Here is a 26,517-nt window from a genome sequence, read left to right on the forward strand (position 1 = left end):
TATACGAGTTATTCGAGTTTCAATACAAAATTAATTGTAATTATTTATAATATTATGATATTATTTGTTCTAATTTTTCATTTTTCTCTAACCATATATACACACTATTTATTCACATTTGTTCCCATTATAACATTATTTAATATATCAAATACAATCTAAAAGTATAAAATATGTTTAAATATTATATTTTAAATAATGTATTTTGAAGGTAAAGTATTAAATATAATGGAGTTAATGAGATGATGAGAAAAAAAATTGCAATCAAAAGGCTAAATTCAATAAAATGCAAAGTTAAGAGATTAAATTAAAAAAGAGTATACTTTTAGTAAAAAAAATAGTAATTGAAGTTAAATATGTATTTTATAGTGGTATAGGAGCATGTGATTTAAATTTGGTCAAAAACAAACTTAAAATGAAGGATAAATTCTACAAAATAATAAGTAAATCATGAAAAATTGAAGGACTCTATTAAAGAATAGAAAACTTGTTATCAAAAAGAGTCATTGAAAGTACATAGGTATTATACTATGGTTTAGGAATATACTATATAAATTTGTTAAAAATGACTTAAAATAAATAAGGAATTGAAGGAGTAAGGAAATAATAAGGTAAATAGCAAAACTATCAAAATACTTACTCAATTTTAACTCGAAATTTTTAAATTTCAACTTGACTCGAACTCAAAAATCGATTTGATAGTTCGAATTGACTCAAATAATTTAAATGTGAAAAAATAGATTTTTTGAGTCTAATCGAGTTTTTCTCACTCCTAATCAATAAAATAAGAAAATTATAAATAAATACTACATTTTAATTATCTTAAATTATTAAAAAATAAAGTAAAAATATTATTTTAGTCTCTTTTAAAATTGCAAAATTTTAATTTAAAACAATTATAGATGACATTTTGAGTCCTTTTTTTCTAACCTAATTCCTAAATATCTAAATATGTATATATCGTTAACAAAACAGAGGGCGGCTTGCCGGAGAATCATCAATTATTTTCAAGTTCCAATGCTCTTCTTCACAATTCGAAAGGCTGGATAACGTCTCTCACGTATACAGGGGATTGTCTCCGAAAAGACAGGTTAATATATAGCGTTAGCAGATACATTAAAAGATATTTGATAAATGTGATTTAGCACTATCGAAAATATTAAGTAATAATAATGTAATAGATGAGAATCATGAAGAAATATTAATAAATTTGACAACCGGCAAACTTAGATTGTCGGTTTGTGCCGATATTTTATAAAAATATATTGATCTATAACAATATAATAAGTAAAAAAATGACAAAATCGGTATATAAATGACAAAACAAATAAAGCGCTACCAGATATATTGAAAGTGTCGATACTTTATAAAAATGTATCGATCCATAACAATATAATAGGTAAAAAAATGACAAAACCGGTCTATAAATGACTAAACAGATAAAGCGCTACCGGATATGTTGATAGTGTCGATATTTTATTATAAGTATCGACACTTTTGGAATTTAAAAGAGAAAAAGTTATAGCGTTAATAAAGTGTCGATACTTTATAAAAATGTATCGATCTATAACAATATAACAGGTAAAAATATGATAAAATCGGTCTCGAAATGATAAAATCGGTAAAGAGCTACCGGATATGTTGATAGTGTCGATACTTTATTATAAGTATCGTTACTTTTGGAATTTAAAAGAAAAGAAGTTATAGCGCCAATAAAGTGTCGATACTTTATAAAAATGTATCAATCTATAACAATATAACAGGTAAAAATATGACAAAATCGATCTCGAAATGACAAAATCGATAGTGAAAAAAGTGTGCTTGTGTGGTATTTTTATTTCAAAATTTTTATTTTTTAATACAAAAAGTTGAATATTTTAAACAAAACCCAGTAAAAAAAATAAAAACTTTACAGTAACAAAAGAATAACATTGGAAAACTCACCATGTTATCAGTTTCTCAAATAACAAAAACCCAGAAACAGACATATCTTAACGCAAACTTATGATATACTCTTATTATCTCCATAGGATAAAGTTGTATCAATCCCAAAAACATTAAAACCGATAATTATAATGTAATAGGTAAATTTACAATGTTACTGGTTTAAATATACATGTTTAATTAGAAAATAGGTCAATATAAACGCTACTTATTACATTATATAAACGCTACCTAATATATTATTGTACTTGATAATATTTCTGATTAAATGATATAACATAATTAATTTAAATTTTAATCTATTACTTATTTAACATGTGACATCATTTTTTAATAATTTTTAGATCACTCGTATACAGTACAATGCATGCCTTACTGAAATCACTGATTGCTCAACACTCGAGGAAATATCTCAATTTTCATTTACTCCGTTATTTAAAGAAAAATTGGAAATCCCACGTGGCGATATACAGACGGTCCAATAAATGGAAGCTGCTCGATTTTTAACTCCAGAGATTGTTGCTATATAAACGCACCTCCTTCACCATCAGTCACCACTAGTCACCACTCGCATTCTTTGTATTTGAGAGAATATCAAGCCATCGGTATAAGGAAGCATTCCCTTAGTTGGAGCGCGGTTCTGCTGAGTTTTCTTAGCTTTGAAGTAAACAAGAGTTTCAAGCCTTTCAGCACTGTTGACGGCATAAAGACCTAAGCTAAGCTTAGCCGGCTACCGGTGAGTTCGTTTGGAGTTCCGAGTCGTCAATTGTGAAATTCGATTCTAGTTTTACATGTGGATTCTTTCTTTTGAGTAAACTGTTCATTTTCCCACTCTTTGGTGACTTTGTTGCTGCTTCCGTGCTGATCATGAAACGAGATGTGATTTGGATTTTGGAGTTTATGTGATCTGATTTTTGTTTGTTAATGTAGCTTACAGTGGATTGTTTTCCCCTCTTTGGTGACTTTGTTGCCGGTTCCGTGTTGATCATGATCGTGAAATGAGACTTGATTTGGATTTTATGATCTGCTTCTTTTTTTTTTGAGATTTTGAAGAATTTTCTAAGTTTTTTTTGCTTTGCTCCATGGAGGAAAACTGAGCAATGATGAGTTTATGACTATGGAGTAAGGAGTTATGAATTCTAGCAATCGATATCGCTAGAATTGCTTGATTATGAATTATGATCTTGCTCCTACGATGCCTAGATAGGATTTTGATCTAATTTTTTAAAATCTCTGTTTAATTCAAAATTCATCACCCTTTGATATTTTGCTAACTTTATAATATAAATTATCATCTCTTTTTTCTTCTTCTGTATTAATCATCGGGGCTGTTTTTCTCGTGGATCGGTCCAAACTTGGTCTTTTCTATGTAACTCTCAGCAATCATTTTTCCCTTTATTTTATTAAAAAAATCATTACTTTAAAGTGCAAAAATTAGGAGTTTGATTTTCATTTTTCTAAAAAAGAGGAGCTTTATTGGAGTCGGAAAAGATCACTGTGGTCCACCGGTGTCCTTTCCTCTTCCGAATTTTTGTTTTTTTCTCCATTATTTTATTAATTTCGCGACGAACTGGAGAGTGGAGATTAAACACCCCACATGAAAATAAATAAATAATTGCTTTCTTTTTGCTTCGTGCCTTATCAACTTAGATATCATATTTCTCCACGGAGAGAATATTTTATCCCAATAAACAATGAAAACAAATATACCGAGCAACAGAAAGTGTGGTGGTGGCTAAATTAGAGCAATAGTGCTCTACAAAGAAAGCAGAAGGAATAAAGTGTTCGAGTTTTTATTTAAAGATTTGGAGTATTTTTGTCATGAAATTCTTTGAATTTTATATTATTAGATGTTAATTTTTTTTAACTTATTTAAATATAAATATATTGTTTAAATTTAATATTTGTAGTATTCTGCAGTTATCAGGTGCTCATCATCAACGATGACCGTCAGACAAAGAATTTCAATCAACGCTGGGAACCTTGTGGTTCACGGGAAGACCATCCTCACCGGTGTGCCAGACAACATCGTTCTGACCCCAGGATCCGGTGTCGGCCTTGTTGCTGGTGCTTTCATTGGTGCTACTGCTTCGGATAGCAAAAGCCTTCATGTCTTTCCTATTGGTATTTTAGAGTAAGCACAATTTCTCCTTTTTTTTTCAAACTCTATTATCCTCCGGTTTTGACATTCATAGCCACTTTTTATTAGTTGAAAATGACCTTCTTTTAGTAATTTCCTGTTCGTGATTTGGTAATGCAATAAATTGGAATCTAGAGTTTCGTATTGTTTGAAATATGATACTTGAGGATTATAAAACCTGTAAGTTCTGGAGGATTATGGTGTGGATGAGTATCCCAAAGTCATGACTTGTTCTTATGTTATTTTTTCCTGTCACAGGGGTCTCCGATTCATGTGCCTTTTCCGATTCAAACTATGGTGGATGACTCAGAGAATGGGAACGTGTGGTAAAGATGTCCCTTTGGAGACTCAATTCATGCTTCTAGAGAGCAAGGAAGAAGATGATCCTAATGCTTCAACAATCTACACTATTTTCCTCCCACTCCTTGAAGGGCAGTTCCGTGCTGTCCTTCAAGGCAATGACAAGAATGAGATCGAGATATGCCTTGAGAGTGGTGAGTAGCATATGGCACTCGTGGCATTTGCTATATACGTCATATCTATCATGTAATTGCATGAGGCGAACCTTTAGTTATCTCCTTATCGGCCATAAATGAAGGAAGCAAACCATGTGAAACCATCAATCATGGGTGGAGTTGTCATTTCTCATTAGTGTGAACAACCATGGTGGAGAAAGGATTAATGGCTGTCCCAATACATCACGATAAATGACATACATAGCATTTTTGTGAAGAGAATAGGTTGAAAGGTTGGAGTTCCAAAGAACCAAAACGACTTGTTCTTTTTGGTGTGATTTGGTTTTGCAGGTGATAACACTGTCGCAACAAGCCGAGGCCTTTACCTTGTCTACATGCATGGTGGGACCAATCCATTTGAAGTTATCAACCAGGCTGTGAAGTGAGTAGATTTGCTTCTTCACGCGTTTTTTTCACATTCTTTTATCCTTACAGAAACAAAAGTTGTCTGTGTTTTCTCTCTGGAAATTGTGGATTACTTGCGATCATATATCAAGATTTTTGTTTGATTTCCTAAATATATTGTGTTTCTTATTGTTTATTAATTAGTTCTTCCATGAACCAATCAGGGCTATGGAGAAACACATGCAAACTTTCCATCACCGAGAGAAGAAGAAGGTATAATTACTTGCATTGATGTTTACCTCCCGTCATTTATATAATTTTTTATTATTGGTTTGTGACAAAGTTAAGATTGTCTTTTCAAATATTTTTCTGATATTTTTCTGTTGTTTGTGAATAGCTTCCCTCATTTCTCGATTGGTTTGGCTGGTGCACATGGGATGCTTTCTACACCGATGTCACTGCAGAGGGTGTTAAGGAAGGCCTCAAAAGGTAGTAGAAAATTGTAGCAGTTGAGTAGTTTCAGATGGATAGAAACTGCTGCGATGGTAATTAAGATGGCCATCCCTGAATTATGTCTTTTAATTGCAGTCTATCAGAAGGAGGGACTCCACCTCGATTTTTGATCATAGATGATGGTTGGCAGCAGATTGAAAATAAACACAATGAGAGTGATTGCGCTGTACAAGAAGGGGCACAGTAAGATTCTCTCTGTCTCACACACACATGCATGACTGAGGGTTTGCCTTTTATATTGCCTCTATATCACATATAATTATAATACTCAGGTGAATCCTTGTTGGTGGTAAATATCCCTTTGATCATGTTCTGTTTTTACTTGCGGGGTCCTAGTTCAGTTCTTGCTCTTGGGTTTTAGCACAATCCTAGTACTTCATTGCATGTGTGAATCACACGGACTGAGACCAACTCTGTCGATAACATGTTGTCTTCTTTTTCCATCACATTTTAAGCTCTTCCACCTTCAATTAATTATAAATGTTTTTTCTTTTTTTGGACGAAGGTCTTACACATTTAGCAATTCATCTCTAAAGTTGGATTTATGGTGTTCAATTGCTTCTTGTAGGTTCGCAAGCAGGTTGACTGGGATTAAAGAGAATGCAAAGTTCCAAAAGAATGACCAAAACAATGAACACGTCTCTGGCCTGAAAGTTGTTGTAGATGAAGCCAAGCAGCATCATAATGTAAAGTAAGTGGTCCAAATTATTCTGGTTTTTATTGTTTATCAGTTGATTCTGGTGCATTCTACTATGAATACTCTCATGAAAGCAAAAGGACTACTATACATGCTATGCAGATGTATTCCTCTAAAAGGAGTGTTTTCTTATAAGAAAAATTAATTAGCTCTTTCAGTTACATGATGAGTAATTGATCAATTTCTAGATATCTACTTTTAGAAAACTTTAAATGATCATACAACAAGCCCTGCAGCTCTAAGCTTGTTTTGGTTCATTCTGGAGCTGCGATGACAAGTGAATCTATGCGGGTTTAAGAGTCCACCTTGCAAATCCACCATGTAGCACTCTCGACTAGAAAAAGAAATACAAATTCGACTTGTTCATCATAGTCATGAAAATGATAACTGCCACTTGGTCATTAATCCTATATTGATCTTGAATAAAAAGAGCATGTGTCGGCTACTAGTATATTTGAGTAGAGAAAGTCTACTTAATTATTTTTAGCCCATCCCCTTCAATTTCTCTCTAAATTTTGTTGATTTTTATTACAAGTAACATTTTGGCTTAATTTGTGCATAGGAATGTATATGTGTGGCATGCTTTGGCAGGCTATTGGGGCGGAGTCAAACCAGCAGCTGCTGGTATGGACCATTATGATACGGCATTGGCATATCCTGTTCAGTCCCCTGGTGTGTTGGGCAACCAGCCAGACATAGTCATGGACAGCCTTGCTGTTCATGGCCTGGGTTTGGTGCATCCAAAGAAGGCTTTCGATTTCTACAACGAGCTTCATGCCTATCTGGCTTCATGTGGAGTTGATGGAGTGAAGGTTGATGTGCAAAACATTATAGAGACCCTTGGTGCTGGACACGGTGGTAGGGTATCTCTTACCCGCAGTTATGTACAGGCCCTTGAAGCCTCAATCGCCCGAAACTTTCCTGACAATGGATGCATAGCATGCATGTGTCATAACACTGATGGAATCTACAGCACCAAGCAGACAGCTGTTGTTAGAGCTTCTGATGACTTTTATCCTCGCGACCCTGCTTCACACACTATCCACATTTCGTCAGTGGCCTACAACACTCTTTTTCTCGGAGAATTTATGCAACCTGATTGGGATATGTTCCACGTAAGACAGTATAAGTGAAGTTCTCTTTATTTCCAATGTTAATTTAAGTTAACTAAAAAAATTATAAAAACAAGAGGGTTCATTTGGCACTCATGAAACATAGCTGGTTTGCAGAGCTTACACCCAGCTGCGGAATATCATGCTGCTTCTCGTGCTATCGGTGGATGTGCCATCTATGTCAGGTATGTCATGCTAAAGTCGATTTCTATTTTTTTACTAATCCTAATGACTCGCTGACAAATTTCTAATGTGCATTTTGTGTTGGTGTTGTTCTATGCAGCGATAAGCCTGGAAACCACAACTTCGAGCCCTTGAAGAAATTGGTCCTTCCTGATGGATCGGTTCTCCGTGCCCAACTGCCGGGCAGGCCAACTGTTGACTGTCTGTTTGCTGATCCGGCTAGAGACGGGATCAGGTCTGTAGCATTCTTTCTCGTTGCTTATTGCACGTCGCGAGTCTTTTACCGTAGTTACCAACACAGAATTCTAATTTTCAGCTTGCTCAAGATATGGAATGTTAACAAGTGTTCCGGTGTGGTGGGCGTTTTTAACTGCCAAGGTGCTGGTTGGTGCAAGATCTCCAAGAAAACCCGCATTCATGATGCATCACCCGGTACACTTACTGGTTCTGTTTGTGCCAACGATGTTGATTCGATCACCCAGGTTGCTGGTGTAGACTGGAACGGGGAGGCTGTGGTTTTTGCTCATAGATCAGGTAACTCTTTCTGCCTCTAGTTGTCCTAGCAGTGGTTTCCTTGCACCGAGGTTGATTTATGCATTTATGACGTATAATGTTAAAAAAAAATGCCTTTCGACTTTCAGGAGAGGTGGTAAGGTTACCTAAAGGTGCTTCGCAGCCGGTAACACTCAAGGTTCTCGAGTATGAGCTGTTCCACTTCTGTCCGGTCAAGGTTAGTTTCTTCCCTTCCGTTTAGGCTACTTCTGGTAATTAGACTATGGTGGCTCGAATGCATTTTCCTATGGTGCAGCATATTACCAACAATGTTTCATTTGCACCAATCGGCCTGCTCGACATGTTCAACAGCAGCGGTGCCGTGGAGCAGTATGAAGCACAAACATCTGGCGAGAAATCCCAGTTCTTTGATGGCGAGGTTTCCTCAGAGTTAACATCATCTTTCAGCAACAACTGGTGTCCAACCACGACGATCAGCCTCAAAGTCAGGGGTTGTGGGAGGTTCGGTGCTTACTCATCCCAACGTCCATTGAAGTGCAGCGTGGACAATGTTGAGACTTGCTTCGACTATGACTCGGCCACTGGATTGGTAACACTGACTCTGCCGGTTCCATCGGAGGAGATGTACAGATGGCTTGTAGAAATTCAAGTCTTAAGTTAGGTTCCGGTCATTAGCATCAGCATATTGAAAATGTACCATTGTCATGGGGTAATGTAGTTGGGTACTGTACTGTGTTGTAGGCACTTTTTTCTTCAATAAAATTGAACGCATTGCAATATTAGTTTCCATGGTAAAGAATACAGTAAAACTCCATTGCAGCATCTTAAGCCAACTGATGATCACTTGCATTTACGTAAAACTCCATTTAGTCCATGTATGAATCTCCAATCTTTCCTCTCAAGTTGTTGGCATTAGGTCTTCAGCAGTGCAACTTCTGCTCTTGTTTTCTATCCATCCTTCTCTGTCGTTCTCCCCGTTACCGCCAGATAGCCGACCGACTTGCCCTGCCATAACGGCTAGGGTGGCGATCACTGCTAGCACTACAATCAGTGTTTCGATCGATCGATGCAAATATCGGCTTGGTTACCTCAACCTAGGTGGTGCCTCAAACACTGATCATTCAAACCTGTTACCAGAGTTCCTGTAACCCTGAAAACGGAACTATGTGCTCATAACCGAAACAAAAGGAGAAAAATCCAAACAGAGAAGCCCATCAGACGTGTGAATAGACCACAGACAATCCAAAAAAGAGTTGAAGATGAGATCCAGATCAGAGTGTCAGTCTCAAAATTTGTTGAAATTCGTCCATGTTCTATCAACATTATACAATAAAATTGAACCTCTCCAAATCAACTTTTATTTCGTACAAGATAACCGTACTTCTGTTATATAAAAGTTCAATTTCTAATAAAAATTACTAAAAAAATTATAAAAATGTAAATAATTAAGGGTGTTCCTTTAATTCACATGCATCTTATCATGGATGACTTTGGTTTAAGCTTAATGGCATTATTGCATTGTTATACTTTTACTAGTTAAGAAACAAATGCAATGTGCAAGTTTTGCAGGATGAGGATGCTTCTGCATCTAGAATGGATAAAGTTAAGATTCATTTCACGAGGAAGTCATGTGCATAAAGAAACTGGCAGCCGAAAGTTCCAAATCGATTCGGCAGAGATCATCAAGAAACATCCACAAACAAACAAAGCAAACTCGTTATTATAGATCTAATAGCAGTAAGCCATTAGGGCCAACAAATTCAAAAAAGTTCCAGATTTTAAGCTGAAGCAGCCAACACACCAACAACCCATTAAAGTCCGAAAACAAAACATATAGCTATAGTTCAAACAAGCTTAGACATTATTTAAAACCAGAAAAGGCCACCTACAGACACAGACCACCCTTTGAAAAAATATTATGTTTTTTTATATTGATCTAATTAAAAATATGTATTTAAATTATATGCAAGAAAAAATAAACGTGGGTAGAATATTGCTTTTTATTCAATCTCTAAATTATTTAAAATATCAACATGCTTATATAACGTATCTACAAAAATGAACTACTTTCTAACTAACTGAATGTAAAAAATTAAACTATCATTTACAATTCTCTAAATTCCAACACTCCCCGTCATGTTGGAGGTTGAAAGATACATTTCATCCCCAACTTGGAAATAAAGTATTCATGTCGTTGAACTCCAAAAACTTTTATCAACACATCTGCCAGTTGCTCAGTTGTCTTCACATACTCTGTCTAGATCAGTTTTTTTCTTGAATCTTTTCTCTTATGAAATGGCAGTCTATTTCAATATGTTTGGTTCTCTTATGAAAAATCGGATTTGCTGAAATTTGAAGGGTTGCTTTGCTGTCACTGTACAAAATTACCGATTGTTTCAACATTACTCCTAGTTCTTCCAACATTCCCATTAACAGACTATCCCTGTTGCAGTGATAACCATACTTTTATATTCTGCTTCAGTAAATGGCCTGACAACTGTATTTTGCTTCTTAGACTTCTAAGAAATCAATGAATCTCCTAATTTCACACAGGGAAAGACACCCAGTCAGAATCACAGAAAGCCTCAAGTTGCCATTTATTCCCTCCCATCGATAAGATTCCTTTAATTGGATCATTCTTTAGATATCTCACAATTCTAGGTGTTGATTCCATATGTGAATTGGCTGCCACATACGTGATATCTGGCCTTGTATGGGTTAGATAAATAATTTTTCCAATCAACCTTTGGAAAACAGTCTTGTCCTCTGGTTCACTATCTTCTTGTTGTTGACTACCCACATGTCTATCAAATTTTGTTGTTGTAAATTTTACATTCTGCTGTAAGGGAGTTGCTGCTGGTTTAGCTCCCCCTAAACATGAGCATTCAATCAATTCCAATATATATTTTCTTTGACTTGGTAAAATTCCCTCCTTAGTCCTCAAGTTTTCCAACCCTATGTAATATTTCAACTCTTCTAGGTCTTTTATCTTGAAGTTTTGATTCAAGATGCCCATTTATTAACCCAAAATCAGCTCATATTATTAGCAAAGCATCCACATAAATGAGTATAATTACAAGTTTATTCCCAACTTTCTTTGTGAATAAAGAATAATTCAATTTACTCTGCTGATAGCCTTCTGCAGTCAAAGCTTCAGTCAACTTGAAGTTCCACTACCTTGAAGCTTGTTTTAACTCATATGAGGACTTTTGCAGCCTACATACCATATTTTCCTCTAACTGCAATTTCCTTATGGCAATGTCATGTATATTTCTTCAAAAATATCACTACGAAGGAATGCATTGTGGTCATCCATTTGCGAGAGAGGCCACTGAGACATGGCAGCAAGAGTAAGAACTAACCTAACAGTGATAGGCTTGGCTACGGGAGATAATGTGCTAACATATTCTATACCCTCAATTTGGTTGTAGCCTTTGGCAACAAGGCGAACCTTAAAACACTCAACAGATCTATCAGCCTTGTATTTAAACCGATAAACCCATTTTCAACATATGGACCTTACCAGGTGGTAATTGTAACACCCCATACCCAGTCACGAAGAAATACCCAGATACTTAAGTGTACATTAGAATTCAAATTTGTTAGACATAACAAAAACCCTAAAGCACGTATACTATGCAAAAGCATACACATTTTAATCATGCATCATACAACACGTAGCGGCGTACAATAACGAGTAATTTTAAATCTCGCAACAATCGAAACAAAGCATGATAATTGCAGCTAATCAGTCGGGGGTAAATCAGTCCTTTTGCATAGCCAAATGTCTCGGAAGTAAAATACCAAATTAAGTTTGCAAACATTCAATTCTAATCCTTAATAGGTGACATGCAAATTTTCAAATCTATCGGACATAGACAAGGATCTAATTGAACATGCTTTTCTAGGGACTAAAATGTAAACAAATTTAAAGTTATTTACAACCAACAAACATGAAATTGACACCTTCATTATTATGTAATTAAATACACTTAAGTGTGACAAAACAAGTCTCATCAAAGTTCAAGTTAAAACCTAATATTAATTAACAAATCAATTTCTAGACCTTTTTGAACTTATATAAACATCTCGGGGTCAAATTAAGACTTATGAACACTTATGACCTTTAATGAATATAATTTTACAATTTTTCATCGAGGTGACAACGAAGGAGGATCGAGTATTCCATGGAACAATTTTTACTCGTCAATAACTTGGCAGCTTTGGAAAAGGCGTAATGCTTTTATTTTCTCCGGCACTAACCTTTCCAATAGCAATCTGTTAAGTTTGAGTCTCCACTGGGCTAAACTTTATGAGGATCCCAACTCCTGCCATGATAGCCCTTCTTGCTTTCCCTCGGATGATCATGTCTGGCACGCTCCTTCACCTAGTTGGATTGCGCTTAACTGGTGATGGAGTTGTGTCCACCTCGTCCTCACTCGGCTTGGCTAGGTGGCTTCTCAAAGCCTTTTGGATCAACAACCGTCATTCAAGCAGAACTCCGGGGCTTGTTTGAGGGGCTAAATTTTGCTTGGTCACAAGGTTTTGAAAAGATTTAGTGCCAGCTTGATAATTATATATGATATTTACTCCATGGTCTCATCTCCAAATGCAAACTCTAGTCCTTTATCACCTGTCAACTCTTTCCATGATCGGGATTGATTTGTGGATTACAAACTCGTTCGTCGTGAAGCCAACTCCGCGGTTGATGCCCTTGCCTAGTTCTCCCTCCGGCAAGATGTTGTTCATTCCTTCCTTGGTTCATACCCGCCTTTTCTCCAGAATATTTTACTCGGTGATATTAGCAGCATCCCTCGGGATGCTTCCTAAGTTGTAACGGCTTTGCCTTCAATTTACGTTAAAAATATTATAATCATAAAAATATTCTTTTTTGAGAAGAATTATACTATATTTTTTACATTTAAAATATAGAGAATATTATAAATAATTAGTAAAAATCAAAGTGAAGAATGGATATCTAACAGCGGTCGTGGTTGTTAAGATAATTATGCATCAATAGTTTATTTAAAGAAACATTTAACTTCCACGGAAATGAAAACATATGTTCAAATGTAATTTGATTTACATAATTGAGCGGTTGCTTAACTTGTGGGGAAGTTTAAATCTAAAATTAGAGGTTTAATTTAAGAAAGATAAAATTAGTAAAAATAAAACATGGAAGCAAAAGAGGAAGAAGAAGCAATATCAACATGGCGCCGTTTCCATTGTCCCCGGATCTTTTCTATAACGATCAACGACTACTTTATCTGGCACAAGCTCTCCATTATCATTTCCCATTCGCTTTCAAATCCAACCAAAGAGGCATATATCACATTCATCTTTCTTTTGAGTTGCCAGTTCTTCATATCTCTTTCCCTTCTCTTCCTTGAACTCGTAGAGATATCTCTCGCTAAAGGTAGCGTTCTCGTCTTCTTCTTCGATCATCGTCTGTTTTTGCTTTTCTCTGCTATAATCAAGGGCAACGCCATTGCCTTGATCATTTCCTTTGGGGGTTATCGACATCCATTTTTTCGTGTTTCGTTTGATGTTTGTTGATATGGGTACGCTTGATACTGTCTCAGTTTTACTGGTCTTTTTTTTTATCTTCGTGTGCATGATGTTGATATCCAATTTTCTGCTTGATATTGTCTTTAAACTCTCGTTTGCTAAGTGTAGGAAGCTTTTAATATCATCAGCTATGTATGTGATTTTATTTGTAACTTGTTACCACTGAGCATTGGAGATTAAAGAAGACCTTAGATTTTATTCAAGTTTTGAGCGATTGTTTGGCTCATCCATGGTGGAAAAGTCAAACAAAGGTGCTAGAAAATTAAATAAAGGGAGATGCATTTTCAACTAAGGGAGGCCACAGAATTCGGTGGAATTGTGCACCGAATTCGGTACAATATATGTGTTGAATTTTTTTGGGTAATTACAATTTCAGTAATTGCAATTTTTAGAGTATTTATAATATTAGTCCATATGCTTTAATTATAAATACTCTAGCCCATTTAGCTTCAAAATCATCCCAAAATCCCAAATCATTTTCTTTCTCCCAATACTAGAGAGCTTTCTTGTGAGTAGTGAGTGTTTTATAAACACCAATAAATTTTCTCTCTTAGTAAAAGATCTGCAGCAGTCCGGAGACGTAGGCACAATTGGCTGAACTCCGTTATCAATTTCGGGTATTATTTTTCCGCTTTTATTTCACATTCTCACTAATCTGGTTATAGGGAAATTACTCGTACTCTGTTTATTTCCCAACAACTGGTATCAGAACTTTTGGTTGTGAATTTTGTCAATTTTTTGCGAGGTTACTATTCATTACTATTCACGTGAATAGTAAATTTCGTGAATAGTGAAATTTTATCGGCGATACGAATTTGTCGACGGAGGTGTTCTAATACACGGTGGTTCGCAAGAATTGTCAGAAACGATCCAAACGAAGCCAGATTCGAGTGGGAGCGGTGGCTGCAGACGAAGGGAATGTGAAAATTGAAAAGTTCGATGGTGCGGACTTTGACTTTTAGACGATGCAGATTGAAGATTTTTTATACCAGAAAAATCTATATCAACCTCTTTCAGGAAAGCAACCAGAGGGCATGAAGAATGAAGACTGGGCTCTTCTCGATGAAAAAGCCCTCGGAGTTATCCGACTGACGTTATCTCGCAATGTTGCTTTCAACATAGCAAAGGAAAAGACCACGGCGGATCTTATGGCGGCTCTCTCCAGTATGTATGAAAAGCCATCGGCCTCAAACAAAATTCATTTGATGAGGCGATTATTCAATTTGCGGATAGCGGAAGGGGTATCAGTGGCTCAACACCTAAATGAACTCAACACAATTACAACCCAGTTGAGTTCCGTGGAAATTGAATTTGATGATGAAGTTCGAGCTTTAATTCTCTTATCATCTCTACCAGACAGTTGGAATACTACTGTTATAGCAATTAGTAGCTCGCTGGGAAACATTAAATTGAAATTCGATGATGTTCAGGACCTGGTACTGAGTGAAGAAATTTGACGGAGAGAATCGGGTGAAGCATCAACCTCCTCAGCCTTGCACACGGAGTCTAGAGGGAGAACTTCAGAAAGAAATTCAAATCATGACAGATCCAAATCCAGAAGGGGAAAATCAAGAATGGGAAAGAAAGATTATACTTGTTATAATTGTGGCAAGAAAAGTCACTTTAAAAGAGATTGCCGAGCACTGAAGAAAGATACTGGCGCACAAGGATCTGCCAACATGACAGAGGAGACATGTGATGCCATGATTTTAAGCGTCAATAGTCTGATTGAATCATTGATCTTGGATTTAGGGGCATCTTTTCACTTTACCCTATGCCGAGAAATCATGGAGAACTATATCAGTGGTGATTTTGGGAATGTTCATCTAGCTGATGATGAAACCTTGAAGATTGTCGAAAAATGAGACATCCGATTAAAGTTGCCAAACCAGACCACTTGGACGCTGAAAGGAGTGAGATATATCCATGGCCTCAAAATAAATTTTATTTCTGTAGGACAGCTTGATGGAGAATGATATAACACAACATTTTCAGGCTGTGAATGGAAGATTACCAAAGGAGCACTCGTCATAGCTCGTGGTAAGAAGACTGGTACTCTATATGTAACCTCAAATTTAGAGAATATCATTGCAGTAGTAGATGCTGATGGAAAATCAAACCTATGACACCAAAGACTTGGCCATATGAGCGAGAAAGGGATGAAGACACTTTTATCAAAAGGGAAACTACCGAATCTAAAGAGTGTAGATGTCAGACTATGCGAGGATTACATCTTTGGAAAACAAAAGAAAGCCAGCTTTGCAAAGATTGGTAAGACACCCAAGGCTGAAAAGTTAGAGTTGGTTCATACTGATGTATGAGGACCATCTCCAGTTTCATCTCTTGCAGGCTCATTATATTATGTCACATTCATCGATGATTCTACAAGGAAGGTGTGGGTTTATTTTATGAAGAAGAAATCAGAAGTCTTTGATACCTTCAGAAAATGGAAGGCCATGGTGGAAAATGAGACTGGTATGAAAGTCAAGCGGTTGAGATCTGACAATGGAGGAGAGTACAGAAATCGTAGATTCAGAGATTTCTACGCAAACAATGGGATCAAGATGGAGACAATAGTTCCCATGACACCGCAGCAGAATGGCGTAGCAGAGCGCATGAACAGAAATCTGAATGAATGTGCTAGAAGCATGAGGATACATGTCGGATTACCCAAATTTCTATGGGCTGAAGCTATCAACACTGCAGCTTACCTGATCAACCGTGGGCCCTCAGTTCCTTTGGATGGCAGAATACCAGAGGAAGTTTGGAGCAAGAAAGAAATAAACCTTTCACACTTAAGAGTGTTTGGTTGTATTTCTTATGTACACATAGATTCTACTGAAAGAAGTAAACTTGATGTCAAGTCCAACAAATGCACCTTTGTTGGTTATGGTGGTGATGAGTTCGGTTGCCGATTTTGGGATTCCGAAAATCGAAAGATCATCAGAAGCAGAGATGTCATTTTCAATGAGAATGTGATGTACAAAGAGAGGTCAACTGTAGAACCAAGAAGCTCCAATACCAAAGCTAAAACAAAGGAATTTGCTGAGTTCGAGGAGATTTCTAAAAATGATGTTCAGATCAATTATGAAGCAGTTCAAGAAGAACCAGGCACACCAAAACTGAGACGCTCCTCCAGAATTCTTAAACCAACCCAACGATATTCTCCTTCTTTGCACTACTTGTTGCTAACTGAGAATGGTGAACCAGAGTACTATGATGAAGCAAAGCAAGTGGAGGATTCAGTCAAGTGGGAGTCTTTCATGAAAGATGAGATGGACTCGCTTATGTCAAATCAGACGTGGGAATTAGCTGAATTACCATCAGGCAAGAAAGCGCTCCATAACAAGTGGATTTACAAGATCAAAGAAGAGCACGATGAAAGTAAACACTACAAAGTAAGATTGGTTGTTAAAGGTTTTCAGCAAAAAGAAGGTATTGACTACAATGAAATTTTCTCTCCAGTCGTAAAACTATCTACAATCAAACTGGTGTTGAAAATTGTAGCTGCATAGAATTTACATCTTGAGCAGTTAGATGTAAAGACAGCTTTCCTTCATGGGGATTTGGAGGAAGAAATCTATATGAGGCAGCCAGAAGGCTTTATAGAGGCAGGCAAGAAAAACCAGGTATGCAGGTTGAAGAAGAGCTTGTATGGTTTAAAACAAGCTCCTAGACAGTGGTTTTACCAGATGCCAAGCAGATCATTGTTGCTACATCAAGAGGTTCGACAACAGCTTCATTATTTTATTGTTGTACGTTGATGACATGCTCGTTGCAGGCTCAGACATGCAAGAGATTTTACACTTGAAGCAAGAATTGTCGAAGCAATTTGCTATGAAGGATCTGGGCGCTGCAAAGCAGATTCTTGGATGAGGATCAAAAGAGACACAAAGTCGGGGGCTTTGATGTTATCACAGGCTGAGTACATCAACAAAGTACTCTCCAGGTTCAACATGCAAGATGCTAAACCAGTAAGTACACCTTTAAGTGTTCATTTTAGACTCTCCAAAGAACAATCACCAAAGACGGAGGAAGAACGTGCACGCATGGTGAATGTACTATATGCCTCAGCAATTGGAAGTCTGATGTATGTCATGGTTTATACCAGACCATATATTGCTCATGCAGTAGGAGCTGTTAGCAGGTACATGAATAATCAAGGCAAGGTACACTGGGAAGCTGTCAAATAGATCCTCAGATATCTGCGGGGTACTACAAACAAAACACTTTGTTTCAAAGGTGGAGATACGATACTGATAGGCTATGTAGATGTTGACTTAGCCGGAAATGTTGACATCAGAAAGAGCACTACAGGGTATGTCTATACTCTAGGAGGTACTGCAGTGAGTTGGGTTTCTCAACTACAGAAGATAGTTGCTCTCTCCACAACTGAAGCAGAATATGTCGCTGTTACGGAAGCCAACAAGGAGATGGTTTGGCTCCAAAGTTTCTTGGAAGAGTTAGGCAAGAAACAAGAAAACAATGTCTTGTATTGTGATAGGCAACAAGGAGATACGATGCATATACAATTGAGATATCATTTTATCCGGTCTCTTCTGGAAGATGATATTTTGAAACTTGAAAATATTAGTGGAGCTCAAAATCCGGCAGACATGTTGACAAAGATGGTGACCACAAACAAACTGAAGTTGTGTTCAACTTCAGTTGGCATACTAGAGTAACAAGACCAGAAATGTTGCTGCATTGATCGAGGTGTGAAGACAGATTAAAATCAAGTGGGAGATTGTTGGAAAAGTCAAACAAAGGGGCTAAAGAATTAAACAAAGGGAGATGCATTTTCAACTAAGGGAGGCCACCGAATTCGGTGCAATAAATGTGTTGAATTTTTTTGGGGTAATTGCAACTTTAGTCATTGCAATTTTTAGGGTATTTACAAGATTAGTCCCTATGCTTCAACTATAAATACCCTAGCCCATTTAGCTTCAAAATCATCCCAAAATCCCAAATCATTTTCTTTCTCCCAATACTAGAGAACTTTCTTGTGAGTAGTGAGTGTTTTGTAAACACCAGTAAATTTTCTCTCTTAGTAAAAGATCTGCAGCAGTCCGGAGACATAGGCATAATTGGCTGAACTCCGTTATCAATTTCGGGTATTATTTTTTCGCTTTTATTTCGCATTCTAACTAATCTGGTTATAGGGAAATTAGTTGTACTCTGTTTATTTCCCAACAATCCAATTCAATTACATTTTGCTTATTGATCCCTTTATTGATAGAGCAGGATGGAATGTAACTGTTGCTTACAATGGCTTATTGCTAAAGACTGAAAAACCGCGCTGTTATAGAAAGCTAAACTGATTTGAGCTTTTTCCCCGAGTTATATTGTTATTATTTTGAATGTAACTTAATTTTCCTTGCATCATTTGATTCCTGTATTTTCCCCAGTAAGTTTTTTGTAACTTACAGACAGCTAAAGGTTGGATTCTTAATCTCAGTGATACAGAAGAATTCCTAGAAATGGCTAGCGCTGCAAAAGTTGTGGATCCTGCATTTCAGGGAGTTGGTCAGAAACCGTATCCTTAAAACAAAGGATTTATATATGTATATATGTCTTTCATTCTTTTATACGATTATATGGGTATTTTTTGGTCTTTTAATCATAAGAGAACTGAAATCAAATTCTAGTTTTTTCCCAATTACCAACGTGAAAAAAAGTAAACAAAAATGACATTCTTTTTTCTTCTTGTTGAGGTTTGTGCTAATGTTCAGTATGTCTCCTGATATTTTGTTTGCATAAAGGCTGTTGGACTTAACATCTTGTAGTGGGATTGAAATCTGGCGTATTGAGAATTTTCAGCCGGTTCCGTTGCCAAAGTCTGACTATGGAAAATTCTACATGGGGGATTCTTACATTGTTTTACATGTATATAATCTACTTGTCTCTCGTTTACCATCCATATGACATACATTTCTATGTGAACCATTTCCTTTCGATTTTTTTGCATGTATTTTCGTAGACGGCACAGGGCAAGTTTGGTTCCTATATGTATGACATACACTTCTGGATTGGGAAAGATACCACTCAGGTGTGCTTTTCCTACATCTTCTTATCTTATTTTGTTAAGGATTTAAATGTTCCTTCAAATGAACTAAAAAAACATTTTGAGATAATGTTTCCGTATGCAGGATGAATCTGGAACCGCTGCCATCAAAACCGTTGAGCTAGATGCAGCACTAGGAGGCCGAGCTGTGCAGCACAGGGAACTTCAAGGCCATGAATCTGACAAATTTTTGTCATACTTTAAGCCTTGCATTGTACCATTGGAGGGTGGTATTGCTTCCGGATTCAAAAAACCAGAGGAAGAAGTGTTTGAAACACGGTTGTATGTCTGCAGAGGAAAACGAGTTGTCAAATTGAAGCAGGTATCCGATGATCTTTACATAAGCTTGATGAGCATGGATACAAAGAAGAAAGAAAGATAAAAAAGAGTTACCTGAAATACCATTTTGGATTATGCTCTTGCAGGTTCCTTTTGCTCGGTCTTCGCTGAATCACGATGATGTATTCATCCTGGACTCTGAGAAAAAGATTTATCAGTTCAATGGTGCAAACTCTAATATTCAAGAAAGGGCTAAGGCATTAGAAGTTATCCAGTTTTTAAAGGAAAAGTATCATGATGGAGTGTGCGGCGTTGCAATTGTTGGTAAGGATGATGCATTTACAGTATCGATTGATGATGATGTTTTTCCAGATTTTCTACTTCCTCTGCAAGTATTAATTGAATTCTGTACAAGGTTTACTTTATCTTACTCTATCTAAAGCCGCAACTTTTTTAACGGTAATCGTCCTGACAGATGATGGAAAATTGGACACCGAATCTGACTCTGGCGAGTTCTGGGTCCTGTTTGGTGGTTTTGCTCCAATAGGCAAGAAGGTTAGCCATGAAGATGACGTTATTCCCGAGTCTACCCCGGCTAAACTTTATAGGTAATTGTATCTTCTAAAACTTTGCTAAACACTATTACCATGCATCCTATTTGTATGTTGGTGATGATTCTTCAGTTTTGTTGTGATTGTAACCAGGTTACTAGAGGCCTGTAGGCTCAACTTCTAAGGAAATCACCATATAAATTAAGCAAATGTGCTTAGAAATCATTTAGAGGTCACAAAGATAAATCGATTATCTTTACGAGCTAGAAATCGGAAATCGAATTCTTTAATGTGTTATCATGAGGCAGAAATTATAGATTAAGGCCTGAAATCATTTAAATGTACCCGACATCAATTGCTTCTTTTTCCTTGTAAAGAAATGAAAGGAGAAAATGTTTTTTGTTAACTAATGATTTGGAATCACTGATTCCTATAGCATAACTGATGGCAAGGTGACACCCATCGAAGGCAAACTATTGAAAAGCCTCTTGGAAAACAACAAATGTTATCTACTAGACTGTGGTTTCGAGGTTTTTGTTTGGGTTGGAAAGGTGACACAATTAGAGGAGAGAAAAGCCGCCAATCAAGCCACTGAGGTAGCGATAGAGGCGTGGTACTGGTTTCTTTATGTACATCAAGAATATGAATTCTCATTCCCTACCTTTTATCTCCAGGCCTTTATTGCTAGCAACAATAGACCAAAATCAACACGCCTAACCCGTCTCACCCAAGGTTATGAAACCAGTTCATTCAAGTCCCACTTCGACTCTTGGCGGCTCAATCTACAGCTACTGGGGGTGATGATGGAAAGGGAAAAGTAGCCGGTACGGATCACTTAAGAGTCTACAATTGATACTATTATATTGTGTGGTTAACATTATTTGAATACCACTATTTTACTGCCAGCTTTGTTGAAGCAACAAAAAGTTGCTGTCAAGGGGGTGACCAAACCTGCTCCTGCTGCTGTACAAGAAGTTGCTTTGCTTGAAGGAGGCGGAAAGTTGGAGGTCAAGTTAACAGTTTTAGTTAGTTATTGATATTTGACTGATAGACACAAAATATTTATATGACTATGGCGTTGCTTGTTTTTCAGGTATGGTGCATCAATGAGGGTGCGAAGACGCCGTTGGAAAAAGAGGATATTGGTAAATTCTATAGTGGAGACTGCTATATTGTGCTTTACACATACCACTCAGGTGAGAGGAAAGAAGATTTCCTTCTGTGCTGGTGGATTGGAAAGGATAGCGTTGAGGTAATTTGCATTGCTCATAGTTAGTATTGAATAATTTAAATAATATGCCCAATATATATAATTCTTGTTGATTTTTAAGTGTCTGCAATAAGTTGCCTTCTACAATTTGTGCACGTCAACTTGGACTGCCATTTTTTATTTTTAAGCTGCACTTTAGTCGTCAATGTTGATTTTTAAGAATTGCTTTCTAGCTCGTTTACTGGCGACACTGTATCTACTTCATACGACTTGTTCGCTGCATTGAATCTAAATCCCTTCTTTTCATTATTTTCGCGTTCATAGCTTCCACCTTAATGTGTTATAGGATAAAGTTCATTTTCTAAAAGTATACATGTTTCTTAATTCAGGAGGACCAAAAGACGGCGGTCAAGTTGGCTAATTCAACATTTAACTCACTTAAGGGGAGGCCTGTTCAGGTACTATATTACCTTTGGCTGAGTACTGTTAATATAATGCTTGTGTTTCTAATAGATGCTTCTTGCAGGGTCGTATATTTGAAGGTAAAGAGCCACCCCAATTCATTGCACTTTTTCAACCTATGGTACTCCTCATGGTATTCATTTTGACCTTACTTTTAGAATCTTACTTTCAATGTACCATTGCGTGGGGATTTTTTTGGCTTGAAATCGAAAGTTAGCAATTTTAGCATGACCGATTCCCATTTAGGGTGGCCTAAGCGCTGGTTACAAAAAGAGTATACAAGACAAAGGCTTGACTGATGGAACATACACAGCAGATTCCGTTGCTCTGTTTCAGATTGCAGGAACTTCTCCACTCGATAGTAAAGTACTGCAAGTTGCTGCGGTATGCGTTAGTTGGTTTTCTCTTGTCACCTTTTCCTTTTTAAATTTTATTTGGTTGGTTTGGTTTTTCCAAAAAACATCATGCAAACAAGTAGTTTAATTTTGTATTGCATCCCAGTAGTTTAAGACCCTAACATTTTCTGTTGCCGCCGTTGACTGTACAATCTTATTTGATTTAACACCTTATCCGATTTGCTATTTTCATAATCTCTTCATTATTTTAGTGGTAGTGAGGTACGAGCTACTTTTATTGGACATCAAATGTGTTGTGATGGCTGTATTCCTGATGGGTTTTTTTTTATGATGTGTGTTGTACGACTGCCTATTCCTCTTGTAACCTAACATGTATAATGCTGGATATCCCTATTCTTGGATTTCTAATCATTGTTTAGGTGGCAAAATCATTGAACTCGACTGAGTGTTTCGTCCTGCAAACTGGACCTTCGACAAGTTTCACTTGGTTTGGTAATCAAAGCTCCAAAGAACAGCAGGATTTGGCTACGAAAGTTGTTGAATTTTTTAAGGTATACTCTACAAAAAGTTATTTACTTTTTGGCTCTTCTTGTGACACAAGATTAAGGGTCAATTTGGTCAGGGTTTTTTAAAAGTGAATTCTAAAAATACCGTAGATTTTTTTTTAAAAAAAGTGTTATTTAAAAGTGTAGTTTAAAATTTAATTGTTTGTATTGTTATTAAAAAGTGAGTTTGAAAAGATAAAATGTTCATTATAGACATTATATTGTAAATTAAAAATATAGAATTTAAATTAGTAAGGATACAATTTTAATTTTCTTCCAAATGCAAAACTGAAAATGAAAAAACTATAAATCTTAACTTTTACGGTTGATTTGAAACCATCGTTTTTACCGTAATTTTCTTTTTTTATTTTTACCACGTTTATCATTAAATTTACTATCAAAGCAGAATTTTTACTAAAAATACTTTTAGAAAGCCACGCCAAACGGACAAAGCACATAGGTTTTATTGAGAAGCCTGGTAATAACTTGATATAGTTACAGTTTAAAATTGTCTCCCCCCATGTCGATCGATCATCTAATAATCTTTTGCATTCAGCCGGGAGTTACTCGGAAACATTGTAAAGAAGGAGCAGAGGTTTCTGCCTTCTGGTCTCCACTTGGTGGGAAAGACAGTTATTCCTACACCAAAAAAGAACCTGATGAGACTGTCAGGGATCCCCATTTGTTCAGTATCTCTCTTAATAAAGGTGTATTTCTCAACCAAAAACGTGATTTGCTTTGCCTCAGTTATTAATGAAGAAGCTTATTACCATTCTAACTGTTTTTCCATGGTTTTATCTTTTCGGACATGGATGCCTCAGGAAAGTTTGAGGTGATTTTTTCCTTCTGTAATTTAAAACTTGTTCTTAATATATGCAAGATACATATCCAAAGTCCTATATGTAAGTTTACATTCCATTGTGCAGGTTGAGGAAGTTTACAATTTCTCACAAGACGATCTCTTGACTGAAGATATTTTGGTACTCGACACGCATGCTGAAGTGTTTGTTTGGGTTGGTCAGTGTGTAGACACCAAAGAAAAACAAAGTGCTTTCGAAATCGGTCAGGTAATACAAAAATTTGAAGTTTTTCCATAGTAATATCCTTTTCGTTTGGCCGTCATTCATTTTAGAAAATTCCATGCAGAAATTCATAGACAGGGCTGTATATCTAGAGGGTTTGTCTCCAAAGGTTGCACTTTTCAAAGTTATTGAAGGAAACGAGCCCTGCTTCTTCACTGCATTCTTTTCATGGGATTCTCATCGAGCTATTGTATGTGTTTCCTTGACTAGATTAATGTTATATCGCTTTCGTTTTCATCAGCAACAAATTGAAGTTATACTCTCGGTTTATCAACATAAACTGGGGTGAAAATTGATAAAATGCAATTGAAACGCTTTTAATGAATGTCATTGTTTTCTAGATATAGAAATGGTTGCATGCATAGAGAGTCTCTATGAGATAACTATACCTGTAACTTCGGTTTCACCAATTTCTTGTCTGCACCTAAAAGGGTCAAAAGTAGTATAGTAATGTTATATGGCTCAGAGAATTGATTAGCATAGCACACTTGTTTTAAAGAAAGTACTGTTTAATTCTTCCAAAAATTAGACTCTGAGGACTATCTTATTGAGGGCATCTTGTATCTTGTATGAGACATCCATTACCCTGTTAATAGTACGCATGCTCCGAAAATTTTATGAAATGCCCTGTTGTTTTCTCTAAGCCTTACAGCTCTTTGTATGGCATGGTTCATCCTTGCTTTCATATGTATTGCTTCCACTGCATCTGTTTGATATTTATGCTTTTGAAGTTATCTGTCGAACACAGGTGCTCGGAAACTCGTTCCAGAAGAAGGTGGCGTTGCTCTTTGGGGTTACCCATGCAGAGGTAATTTCTTTACAGTATATTAAGTTTCTGTCTAGTATACAGAGACATTTAGATCGTAAAAGTCGAATCGAAAGTTCAATGAGAAACAGGGGCTTTCATTTCGGAAAATTATTTGTTTTCCCCATCTGCTTTCAGTTAGCTTCAGCCTGATAATGCATTTGTTTCCCTTCATTTTGATTGTTTCGAAGATTAGTTCAGCTTTGTTTTCGTGTATAATGATCATTACCGAAGTGTTGTGTATTTTGAGAATTCAAAACATTCAGTTAGATTGCTTATTACAGCAGCAGGATAAATCTGATGGAGGTCAAGGACCTAGGCAAAGAGCTGAAGCTTTAGCTGCCTTGACATCTGCATTTAATCCATCATCAGACACCAAAACCTCAGCTCCGAAGCCTTCCGCCGCTGGTCAGGGATCGCAGCGAAAAGCCGCTGTAGCTGCTCTCTCCGGGGTTCTTACTGCTGAAAAGAAGAAATCACCTGATGGATCCCCTAGAAAATCCACTAGCAGCCCTCCTTGTAGGTATCCTCGTACTCTTTGCATAAGACCAATACGTCTGATCTCGGTGCAATTTCCGATACGTAAAATCAATGTACGTTTTTCTGTATTATTCTCAAACTGTATTTGATGAGATTGTGCAGCTGATGCAAAGGGAGAACTGGATCCTTCCGAAGCACATGATTCTCAGGAGACAGCCGAAGCCGAGACAGGCGAAAACAACCAAGAGACAGGTGATGCTGGGGATGGGGGTGAAAAGCGTACATATAGTTACGATCAACTGAAGTCCAAGTCCGAAAATCCTGCTCCTGGAATTGACCTCAAACGTCGAGAGGTTCGTCCCACCATCGATGTTTTTAAGCTCACTCTTATCCTTTTTCAAATCATATCAGTGTTCTTACTCCTTTATCTTTGATTCATCAGATTTATTTGGCGGACGAGGAGTTCGAGACGATATTCGGGATGACAAGAGAAGCATTTTACAAATTGCCAAAGTGGAAGCAAGACTCTAAGAAGAAGGAAGTTGATTTGTTCTAGAGCATCATGCACTTAAAACAAGTGATTTAAGTTCTTCTCAATGCATTCTTCCTAGCAATCCCTCTTCAACTCTGCCTGAAAATCATTTCGTTGTTATAGGATGCCTGGATTACCACTTTTGCTCCGTTTTTCCCGTTCCGATTAGTATTAAGATCGATTCCGATGTGACATGGATTACCATGATCATGTATTGTAATGTTTTGCAGGCCAATAACATTCTTTGGTTTACAATATATCTCATCCCATCTTTTTGGTTAATCACTTGATTGAATTAATCATTTAATAACATATGGTTTTCTTGCTGATCCTTATTACTCCTTGATCAAAGATCCAAGGTTAACTTACCATTTTAATAGTGTAAAAGTTTGTGCCAGAATTTCAAAGAAAGATATCCCTTCTTTTTATATTCTATAATATTTGGGGACCAATGAACAAATTTTACAGCTAGCATTTGCACACTGTATCTTAAAATGTCACTGTCAAATAAAAGAAAAATAAGGCCTTATTGAATTTGGGCGATTTTACCCAAATATTATAATATTTATTGTTACACACTGTTTTCTTAAATTTTATCAATTTAGCCCCTTTATAATAAGG

The 26,517-nt window shown here is 36.6% G+C and overlaps 1 protein-coding gene and 1 pseudogene across 1 annotated transcript; both read left to right on the forward strand.

Moving 5' to 3' along the window:
- Positions 1-2,569: 2,569 nt before the first annotated feature.
- On the forward strand, positions 2,570-8,656 carry LOC120116789 (probable galactinol--sucrose galactosyltransferase 2). The gene is made up of 14 exons (XM_039137205.1): positions 2,570-2,680; positions 3,865-4,078; positions 4,343-4,578; positions 4,891-4,981; positions 5,169-5,217; positions 5,342-5,433; positions 5,533-5,640; positions 6,026-6,148; positions 6,717-7,269; positions 7,384-7,451; positions 7,550-7,684; positions 7,766-7,983; positions 8,091-8,179; positions 8,258-8,656. Exons 2-14 carry the CDS (start codon positions 3,888-3,890, stop codon positions 8,621-8,623), a joined length of 2,319 nt encoding a protein of 772 aa, XP_038993136.1. The 5' UTR covers positions 2,570-2,680; positions 3,865-3,887; the 3' UTR covers positions 8,624-8,656.
- Positions 8,657-13,420: 4,764 nt separating this feature from the next.
- Positions 13,421-25,988, forward strand: LOC120116833 (annotated as a pseudogene).
- Positions 25,989-26,517: the final 529 nt, after the last annotated feature.

The sequence above is a fragment of the Hibiscus syriacus genome, unplaced genomic scaffold, assembly GCF_006381635.1.
Source record: "Hibiscus syriacus cultivar Baekdansim isolate YM2019G1 unplaced genomic scaffold, ASM638163v2 tig00110303_pilon, whole genome shotgun sequence".
NCBI lineage: Eukaryota > Viridiplantae > Streptophyta > Magnoliopsida > Malvales > Malvaceae > Hibiscus > Hibiscus syriacus.